Source organism: Orycteropus afer, unplaced genomic scaffold (assembly GCF_000298275.1).
Source record: "Orycteropus afer afer isolate SDZICR_OR568_19922 unplaced genomic scaffold, OryAfe1.0 scaffold00842, whole genome shotgun sequence".
Classification (NCBI taxonomy): domain Eukaryota; kingdom Metazoa; phylum Chordata; class Mammalia; order Tubulidentata; family Orycteropodidae; genus Orycteropus; species Orycteropus afer.
In genome coordinates, this window is record NW_006922429.1 from 595,686 (window position 1) to 606,900 (window position 11,215).

The window sequence follows — 11,215 nt, forward strand, 5'->3', positions numbered from 1 at the left end:
TGTTGCATTGTAAATTTTGGTCAATGACATGAGACAAAGTATATGTGAACTGCTGTATGAAAAGTGAATTTACTCTGTAAATCTTCACCCAAATCCAAATAAAATTAAAAAAAAAAAAAAAGATTATTTCTTCTATTACTTGACCTTCAGAGTGTTTTCTGTAGTCATAATGCCAGCTCAACTGTTGTCAAAACTTCAGAAATATTCTTACTCAACAAACTGCAGAAACACAAAACTAGAGTGAGTTTTTTTTTGTTGTTGTTGTTATGTGCCGTCGAGTCGAACCCGACTCATAGTGACCCCTCCTTGAGTTTCCGAGGCGGTATCTTTACGGAAGTAGATTGCCCAACCTTCCTTCCGAGGAGTGGCTAGTGGGTTTGAACCGCCAGCCTTCTGGTTAGCAGTCAAGTACCTTAGGCACTACACCACCAGAGCTCCTGACGAAAAGTCCATCGCATACAAACAATGTTCTTGTCCCGCTTTAGCCCATGCAGCCTAAAATATTTAAGCTTAAATGTAATAAATGGTCAGCAAGGACTAAAGGTGGGGTTCAGACAATGTAAATTCCGTTACATCATCTTGGCACAAAGGTTGTGTCGTCTTTCTCTTCACCCCAAATGGCAAAATTCTGGTTCTGTGCAGATTAAAGTTTTACCCTAAAGCAAAATTAAATTGCTGATTTTTAAAACAGTACCAAATCAGACTCAAGCGTCTAGCCAAGTCCAGTAGGTTATGATGATCAGTGGCTCTGGCATCAGTTCAAATCCCAGTGCAGTTACTTCTAGTTGTCTGACTTGGGGCAGGTTCCGTGAACCTCACAACACTTGTGTCCTTGTCTGTAAAATAAGGCTGTAATTAGTACTTATTGTCAGGACTTTTGTGAGGATTAAATGAGATCATATTTATCAAGCCATTAGCCTTGCACAGAGTAACCGATCAATACATGTTATCATCATTTTCATTGTGTGTATGTAGTTTCTTGTATTGAACTCTAAGTCATGCTTTAAATTCTCCTTTCCAGTAGTTATTTCCGTAATTAGGTAGCTGCGACAAATGTAGTAAAAATTGCTTTTCCTGAGATCATAACAGTCGGTCCTCGTTATTCACAAATTCCACTTTTTGCAAATATGTCTACTCACTAAAATGTAAATGTAACCCCAAAATCAGTGCTTTCACTCTTGCGGTCATTTGCAGACATGTGCATGGGCACAGGGGCGAAATGGTTGGGTTGCACAGTGTGAACGTTCCAGCTGATTTGGTGTTCACTAATTTAGTGTCCACAGGAACATAACCACCACAAAGAACAAAAAGCAACAGTAGTTTGTTGAGAACTGATTTCCCTGTCATTCACTTTTATCCATAGTTCATTTATTTCATAACCTTTCAAATTCCGTGAAGGTTTTGAGGGTGGAGACGCACCTGCCTCGTGACGGAGCACTCCGAGCATCCTGTCAGTAAGAAGACAGAGTGGTTAGCAGCACCACACCTTGCTTTTCTTACCACTCTAGCCACTTGTCTTTCAGAGAAGCAGGGAGAAGGATAGAAGTAAAATTAATTGGCTCGTTTTCAGAATCTTAAAGCTCAAATGCATTATTGACTTTTATAGAATTTATTGTAGAATCAGTTGGAGCTAAGAAGAATTACACAAGTGCTATGTGTATTTTACTTTGGCGTCCACACAGCAGCAGTTCTGAGTGGTTTCAATTCCTAAGTACATGGTCATGAAAGTACAGTGGTCCAGAAGTTGACATTGTGATCCACGGTATTCAGTGTAGTGTTTGCACCTATTAAGAACTGTGTATTACTTTAAGTTCTTTAGTATGGGATCAAAAAAATGTATAAACCAAACCAAACTCACTGCCATCGAGTTGATTTCAACTCATTGTGACCTGATCCCCTTTGGGTTTTTGAGGTATTAAACCTTTATGAAGTAGATTGCCTCATCTTCCGTCCGTGGAGTGGCTGCTGAGTTTGAACTGTCAGCTTTCTGGTTAGCAGTCAAAAGCCTTAGGCACTATGCCACCAGAGCTGTGACTTTATAAATAACACATGATTAATTTAAGCTATTTTCAACTTTATATTGTTCATTACCCAATCATTTTTTCCTTTCACGTCTTAGGATCTTACCCAGTGTGTTATATGCCAAGAAAAACATATTACTGTGAAGAAGGAGCCACATGAGTCCCTTGGAATGACAGTAGCTGGAGGCAGAGGAAGTAAGAGTGGTGAACTGCCCATCTTTGTAACCAGTGTGCCACCCCATGGCTGTCTTGCACGAGATGGCAGAATTAAGCGAGGTAAGATAGGCTTTGAGCAATTCCACTACATCTTCTCCCTGAATTAAACTCACATTTTTTTAAAATAAAGAGCATCTACAAAACTTTGCGTGAAACATGATTTCTAAAAGTCCTTTAAGATATTCTTTGCATGTTGTTATTGATGTTATGTGCTGTTGAGTTGTCTCCGACTCATAGCAACCCCTCCTTGGGTTTCTGAGGCGGTATCACTATGGAAATAGATTGCCCAGCCTTCCTTCCAAGGAGTGGCTGGCGGGTTTTAACCGCCAGCTTTCTGGTTAGCAGTCAGTGCCTTAGGCACTATGCCACCAGAGCTCCCATTCATTGCATGTGAACGTATAATACCTTCCTCTAAGATTAGAAAAATGTGTAAGGAAAGAGAACTATTGAAGCTTAATGACAGTCTTAGAAATTGCTAATAGTATCCTTTCCTGTTGGATTATTTTGTGTGTGAAAAGACCCTCTAAGAGATGCTTCCAGCATGTGGCAGGTTAGATAGATGCTCTGGAAGGCCCTCTCACTAAACTACTGCCTAGAAATTTCATTGAAAAAAATGCGACATTGTTTATATGGTATGATATCAAGGATGTCAAGATGAATTTAAGAAAATTAGACATAACTCAAAATCTCTCGAAATCCCAACAGTATTTGTTTCCACGTGATAAGATTTTGACTTTTTGGTATTCCAAATTTTTATAACAGGTGCATGCATATTATTTTTAAAGTGTCTGTGTGGTTGGGGTTTGGTAAGGGAGATACAGTAGAAGAAAAACTTAATAAAAATAATAGTAGTTTAGGGATGAACTCATCCACGATTTCACATTTCCCATCACTAATAGGTTTTTTACAGAGGTGGTAGAGAGAAGGGTAATTAAACAGACATTACCAAGGTAAAAATGGCACTCTCCCTGGATTGGTTTTTCCAAAGTAGCTTTTTCAAAGTTCACATGGAAAAGTGAATCTTAAAAGTTATTTGTCTAAGCATGAAGTCAGACCCCTACCTCATACCATATTTAAGGGGGTGAAAAAAACTCCAAATGAATCAAAGGGCCTCAATTTAAGAGCTAAACTTTAGGAAAAAAATGGGTATAAATCTTTGTGACCTTGTATTAGGCAATGTTTTCTTAGCTATGACACCAAAAACACAAGCAATAAAAAATAGATAAACTGGACTTTATCACAATTATAGATTTTTGTGCTATAAAGGATGCCATGAAGAAAATGAGAAGACAGCCCACAGAATGGGAGAAAATATTTGCAGATCATATACCTGATAAATGACTTGTTAGCTAGAATATATAAGGAACTCTTACAACTCAATCATATACTAAACACCAGTTGAAAAACAGGCAAAGAGTCTGATAGACATTTTTTCAGAGAAGGTATATAACTAGCCAATGGTAAGCACATGAAAAGATACTCAACATCATTTGTCATTCCAAAAAAATGAAAAACCAAACCCACTGTCATCAAGTCAATTCTGACTCATAGCGGGCCCCCATTGGGTTTCCAAGGTGGTAAATCTTTATGGAAACAGATTGCCCAGTCTTCTTTCCTTGGAGTGGCTGGTGGGTTTGAACTGCCAACCTTCTGGTTAGCAGGCAAATGCTTAGGCACAGCATCACCAGAGCTCCTTCTTGTTGTTGTGTGCTGTCGAGTCAGACTTGACTCATAGCGACCCCTCTTTGGGTTTCCGAGGCGGTATCACCATGGAAGTAGATTGCCCAACCTTCCTTCCGAGGAGTGGCTGGTGGGTTTGAACCGCCAGCCTTCTGGTTAGCAGGCAAGTGCCTTATCCACTATGCCACCAGAGCTCCTTCACACCCACTAGGAAGATAACAACAGGTGTTGGCAAGAATATGGACAAGTCAGAGTCCCCACCCTCTGCTGCTGGATACTGTAGCTACTCTGGGAAAGTTTGGCAGTTCCTCAAGGAATTAAACACTTGTTCACATAAAAACTTGTTCACAGCAGCATTTTCTAATAGCCATAAATGGAAACAATCCGAATGTCCATTAGCTGGTGAATGGATCAACAAAGCGTGGTATTTCCATACAACAGGATCTGTGTACAGTGTGGCTGGAGTTCAGAAATGCTGGGCTGAGTGAGAGAAGCCACTCCCAGAAGTCCCTAAGTTACAGGCTTCCACTTAATGAAATGTCCAGAGAATCCAAATCCATAGCCACGGCCTAGGGCCGGAAGAAGTAGAGTGACGTTTGCTTGGAGAATGATGAAACGTTGTCGAAGTGATTGTGGTGCTTGTACAAACTGTGCATGTTCTAAAAATCACAGAACTGTGTATGTGTGGATGGACTGGACTGTGAATTACATCTCAGTCCAGCTGTTACTGAAAAAGCAAATGTATTTGCCCAGCTGTGGAATCTGGGATAATAAGGTTTATTTCCTTCCTTATGTTTTCCAAGTTTCCTGCAATGAGAAAGTTTTTCTTTAACATTCTGAAAAATAAATGGCAAATTGGGAGACAGGGATTTTCGGAAGTCTCTTTGGATAGAAAGTTTGTACTTCCCACAAAACTAATCCTTTCTATCCTAACCTTTTCTATAATCCTCACTGCCCTTTTTCATTCATTTTCATTATATTACATGGCAGAGCAAAGCTTTTTCTTTTCTCAAGGAAGGGAATCACGAGTTTGATTTCTCTGTGTGGGCCCACGGGTAGCTTCTCCAGGCAGATGCTGATACGTTTACACTGAGTGAAGTATGCACCACTGTCTGTATGTATAAAACTGTAAACATAAGATAGAACACATTAAAAATGCATTTCCTAAGACCAAAATATCAGCTATGTTTTGAGTTGGAAATCGCTCAGACTAGTGTGAAAGATGAACCCAGGCTTTGTACACAGCTGAACGCGGCGACGTCATTCGGACTGTCCCCCTCACCACCACGCGTCAAGTCCTGCGTTGTCCTCTGGATTGTCCAGTTCTTTAAATTTCAGAATTGTTGTGGACTGTTATCCAGGAATTAGCTTTTCCTCTGTATATGAACAGTGCAGAGTAGAGATGGCCTTGGCCTCATCTCATCTGAGTGGGTAGAACTGACCTTTGCTGCTTCGTTTGCAAATGACAGAATTACCACCTGGCAGCTCACTGGTTTCTTCCCTTGAACAGGTGATGTGTTGCTGAATATCAATGGCATTGACCTGACCAACCTAAGTCACAGCGAGGCTGTTGCGATGCTGAAAGCCAGCGCCGCGTCCCCGGCCGTCATCCTCAAAGCCTTGGAGGTGCAGGTGGTGGAGGAGCCCGCCCAGACCGCTGGAGAACCGCCAAGCACGCTCAGTGAGAACGAGTATGACGCCAGCTGGTCCCCATCCTGGGTCATGTGGCTCGGGCTCCCCAGGTACCGAGAGCTCTTCTGTTGTCTTGTGGGGAGACCACCATTGCAGCCTGTCCCCTGAGTAACACGGTCCTTTCGTTCATTCATGGGGGAGCGGGGAGAGGGCTAGGGCCTTTGATTAGATAGAAGTGGCAACATCAAGTCAAGTTACAAAAGAAAATGGTCATTTTTTTGGGTACTTTGTTTTTGGTGAGCACACTCGGGAAGCTTTGTTTGACCTACCACAGGACCTGTCACACGACCCTGATTGGCAATCACTGAAACAACATTATTAGGGCACCTTGAACAAGATCAGAAGTTTTTTATTGTTATTTTTCTTGTGATTTGGGTGAAAGTTTACAGAGCAAATTCCTTTTCCATACAGCAGTTCATACCCACTTTGTTTCATGACGTTGACTGCAGTGCCCACAGTGTAGCAGCTCTCTCTCCACCTCCTCCCTGTGGTCACCTTTTCCCTGTGTCGTCCTTTCCTCTGCATTCCTGCCCCCTGAGCTACCTTCCTGGTGTAAATGTTCACCCCATGCGCTTGTCTTGTTTGGCTGGAAGCTATGGGAGTGAGTGCAATTCTAGACCTGAAGGGTAACTAGGGGCCATAGTCTTGGGGCTTTCACCAGGCTCTCTCAGACCAGTAAACCTGGTCTTTTTTCATGATTTTGAATTTTATTCCACATTGTTCTGGCCATCTCTACTCTGCACTGTTCTGCCGCTCTATCCAAGATCTCCTACACTGATTCCTATTGAGTGGTAGCTGGGTACCATCTAGTTCTTCTGGTCTCATAGTCATATAGGCTGAGGTGTGAATTGTTTCCATGTGTCTTTGGTTTTCTTCATTCTTCTTTGCCTCAGACAAAGAAAGACCAGTTACTGCATCTAGATGGCCACTTGGAAGCTTTTACTCAACCAAGTTACTACTCAACCAAAGTAGGATGCGGACAGTGTTTTTGTGTAGTATGTTATACCAGTCGAGCTTGATGTCCCCCCGTGACCGTGGTCCCGAGCCCACAAGTCAAAACTGCGCACTCTGTCAGGGTGGTTGACTGTGCCTAAGAAGTGATCATAACTTTGCCCTCCGTTAGTTCTATTTTTATGGACATTCTTATAGCATATACAGATATGTACGAAGAAATATCATCTGCCAACCTTATATATGGTCATGGGTATATTCCTTTTGTAGGTACATTTTTAAAGGTAAATTTAATGATGAGAACTAGACTAAAAACTACATTTGTTAAGACGAGGACAGCCACGCATTGTACATGGACTGGCCGTGAGTGTGGATGTGAGGCTCTGTTTAGAAAACCAGTTGCCTCCCAACCATTGTTCTGATGACCTTAGACTTGACTGCGCTTCTCACCAGAAAAACCAGGCCAAGGCCCAGGGCCTCACGCCTCACAGAGCCTTTCTAAAGTAGCCCTTTCATAGATTTTTTTTTTAACTTTCCCTAAAAAGGCAGAGTTTAAAACTCAGTTTTTATTGAGCATAAGAGTCTGTTATAAGCCAAACCATTGGTGTTCAAGAGCAGCTGTCGCCAGTTAGCTTCAAGAAGAGATTGGTGCTCACAGCGGGTGGCGGGTGGGCGTTGATCAGCCCTGGTTCTCTGCCGCTGGCTAGAGTCCGGATCGCAGCAGCATGTGGGACCCGCAGGGTGTCTGAGCCCCGCATCCCTTTCTCTGGTTAGATGATTGTTCTGCTGTTCGGTAGTGAGTTAGGAGATGTGAGCACCACTGGCCATTGTTTCCCAAATCAGCTTGGAGAATATCAGTAAGAGATGGAAAACTGAGCTGGGGTGAAACAGCTTGATAGCTACGTGTGAATATTAATGATCTTTAAAAATAAACAGTAAGAATGCGCCCGTTTAGAAGAATAAGTATCTTATAATGTGTAGCATTTATAGAGTGCTTTATGACTTATAAGGTGTCATAGTGCCTAAGGCATCTGTCTGCTAACCAGAAGGCTGATGGTTCAAACCCACCAGCCACTCCTCGGAAGGAAGGTTGGGCAATCTAATTCCATAGTGATACCACCCGGAAACCCAAGGAGGGGTCACTAGGGTCAGATCCGACTCCACAGCAATGGTTGCATTTGTTTTTTTATGGCATATAAAGTAGTTCCGTTACTGTAACAGAAACGCAGGGGTATTACTGGATTTTACTTGTTTCTGTCTTCCTGGTTTGTCCCCCTGATTAAGCAAAAACCTATAAAGGCCTAAAACGCTGGTAGAATTACTGTTTACAGAGACCTGTTGTTGTTGTTGTTGTTAAGTGCCGTCGAGTCGTTTCCGACTCATAGCGACCCCATGCACAGCAGAACGAAACACTGCCCGATCCCGCACCAGCCCCACAATCCCTGCTATACTCGAGCCCATCATCTCAGCCACTGTATCAATCCATCTCGTTGAAGGCCTCCCCCTCTTTCGTCGACCCTCCACCCTACCAAGCATGACATCCTTCTCCAGGGAATGGTCCCTTCTTACAACATGACCAAAATAGGTGAGACGAAGTCTGGCCATTCTTGCTTCCAAGGAGCATTCTGGCTGCACTTCCTCCAAGACAGATCTGTTAGTTCTTTTAGCAGTCCATGGTACTTTCAGCATTCTTCGCCAGCACCACAACTCAAAAGCATCAACTCTTCTTCGGTCTTCCCTATTCATTGTCCAGCTCTCACATGCATACAAGGTGATTGGAAATATCATGGCTTGTGTCAGGCGCACCTTAGTCCTCAAGAAGATATCCTTGCTCCTCAGCACTTGAAACAGTTCCTTCACAGTTGACTTTCCCAATGCTACACGTCGTCTAATGTCCTGACTGCTGCTTCCGTTGGCGTCGATTGTAGAACCAAGCAATGTGAATTCCTTGACAACCTCAATCTTCTCTCCATTGATTGTGATGCTGCTCATTGGTCCAGTTGTGAGGATTTTTGTTTTCTTTATGTTGAGATGTAATCCATACTGCAGACTGTATTCTTCAACCTTCATCAGTAGGTGCCTTAAGTCATCCTCACTTTCAGCAAGCAAAGTTGTATCGTCTGCATATCTCAGGTTGTTAATGATTCTTCCTCCAATCCTGATACCACGTTTTTCTTCATATAGTCCAGCTTCTCGGATTATTTGCTCAGCATATAGATTGAATAAGTGTGGAGAAAGAATACAACCCTGACGCACTCCCTTCTTGATTTTAAACCATGTAGTGTCCCCTTGTTCTGTTCGAATGACAGCCTCCTGGTCAAGGTACAGATTCCTCATGAGTACAATCAGGGATTCCCATTCTTCTCAATGTTATCCATAATTTGTCATGATCCACACAATCAAATGCCTTTGCATAGTCAATAAAACACAAGTAAACCTCTTTCTGGTATTCTTTGCCTTGAGCCAAGATCCATCTGACAACAGCTATGATATCCCTTGTTCCACGTCCTCTTCTGAATCCGGCTTGAACCTCTGGAAGTTCTCTGTCAATATACTGCTGCAAACGTTTCTGAATTATCTTCAGTAATATCTTACTTGCATGTGATATTAGTGATATTGTTCTATAATTTCTACATTCTGTGGGATCACCTTTCTTTGGAATGGGCACAAATATGGATCTCTTCCAGTCAGTTGGCCAGGTAGCTGTCCTCCAAATCTCTTGGCATAACTGAGTGAGCGCCTCCAGTGGGGCATCTGTTTGTTGAAATATCTCAATCGGTATGCCATCAATTCCCGGAGCCTTGTTCTTTGCCAGTTCTTTCATTGCAGCTTTGACTTCTTCCTTCATTACCATTGGTTCTAGATCATATGCCACTTCCTGAAATGGATGAAGATCGATCAGTTCTTTTTGGTACAGTGACTCTGTGTATTCCTGCCATCTTCTCTTGATGTTTCCTGCATCATTCAATATTTTGCCCATAGAATCTCTCACTATTGCAACTCGAGGCTTCAATTTTTTCTTCAGTTCTTTCAGTTTGAGAAATGCTGAGCGTGTTCTTCCCTTTTGGTTTTCAGACTCCAGGTCTTTGCACATTTCATTATAGTAATTGGCTTTGTCTACTCAAGCTGCTCTCTGAAATCTTCTGTTCAGCTCTTTTACCTTTCCATTTCTTCCATTTGCTTTAGTGATTCTCCGCTCAAGGGCAAGGTTCAGAGTCTCTTCTGTCATCCACTTTGGTCTTCTCTTCTTTTCTTGTCTTTTTAGTGATCTCTTGCTTTCTTCATGGATAATGTTCTTGATATCTTCCCACAATTCATCTGGCTTTCGGTCACTGGTGTTCAATGGACCTGTAGGGACCTAGTATTTGCACCTTATAGAGGGTAAACAGATTTCTTTGTGACAAAGATAATTTAACTATTTTCTATTTATGCAATGGCAAAAACATTTTTTTCCAACTGAACAGTCAGTTAACACACATTTTTTAAATGGATGCTGTTAACCACCTACAGAGATGATCTCTAAATTGGGAACCTTCAGCCAACTCAGGGAGCCGTATTCATTTGTTAAAAGCTCAGCCTGGTACTTGGACGTGTCGGTGTGACCTTAGAACGGTAGGCAGGGCCCTGTGCACACTGCTGGGCCACAGGGCGGCCCTGGTGCTGTAATGGGGCAGGTAGACCGGCAAGTCCTGCGGGAATTCACCTGCCTGCAGCTCCTTTCACCTTCCTCACCTGCTGTCCCCGTCTTGTTCAGGGTCAGCATTCCCCTCTGGGTTCAGTGCCCCCTCTCCTGTGCCAGGAAGAATAACAGAGGTTTTAGAGGGGAGATCCCCTGCTGAGATACAGCTGTCTCCAAAAGCGCCCCTACGGCGGAAATACCTGTCAGTGGACGGAGTGGAGGCCATTGACGCACACCTGCCTTCACCCTGTGTGTCCAAGGCCGTGCCTCTGAGAACACGGCCGGTCGGCAGGTTCCCCGCCGCCGCAGGCAGCACTGCTCTGCTCCTCCTGCGTGGGGCTGGGCTTCACAGGAGAGGAAACAACCAGCGGTGACCCTGAAATACCCAGCAACACGTGGGCCCTTGCACGTGGAGGTCTTCTCAGAGCCCTGTCTGATCCGTGCACTAAGACACTGGACGTGGTTCGGAGTTCTAGCACACTGTACATTCTCCAAGAAACCAGACCAGATGTGGAATTCTAGTCCACGATATATTTCTTTAAGAAACTGGATCAGATGCGGAATTTCTGCACATTGTATATTTCTTAATGGAATCAGCTTTATTAAATCGTTTTTGGTAGATTAAAAACAGAAAACCTTTCTTTAGATGCCTATACATCTAAAAATGAAAGATATTTCAATAGAGTGATGTGGGGTTTTTTTGTTTTTATTTATTTATTTTATCATTTAGCTCCTTTATGACTTTATTTTTACTTTAAGTGTTTTAGTTTTAAGTTAGGACTACTACTTTTTCCTAAATCCATGGAAATATTGAAATGTAAGTAGCTTTTTTTTTTTTTCAATCCAAACTAACATTAGCATTTTAACTGTAGTATCTAAATGTCCACGAAATAAAAGAAAAAAAAAAACAAATTATTCTGGTTAGTGTTTTCCAGATTGAGTTCCCTGATACGGTAATCCAAGTCTGCCGTATAAT

At 42.6% G+C, this 11,215-nt stretch overlaps 1 protein-coding gene across 1 annotated transcript in view; it reads left to right on the forward strand.

Annotated features, from left to right (window-relative positions):
- The window catches only part of LNX2 (ligand of numb-protein X 2), a 60,218-nt gene that overhangs the window by 44,709 nt on the left and 4,294 nt on the right, over positions 1 to 11,215 (forward strand). Inside the window, exons 6-7 of the mRNA XM_007958049.1 lie at positions 2,120 to 2,297; positions 5,428 to 5,659. Coding sequence (XP_007956240.1) covers positions 2,120 to 2,297; positions 5,428 to 5,659 — 410 coding nt within the window. The remainder of the gene's footprint in view (positions 1 to 2,119; positions 2,298 to 5,427; positions 5,660 to 11,215) is intronic.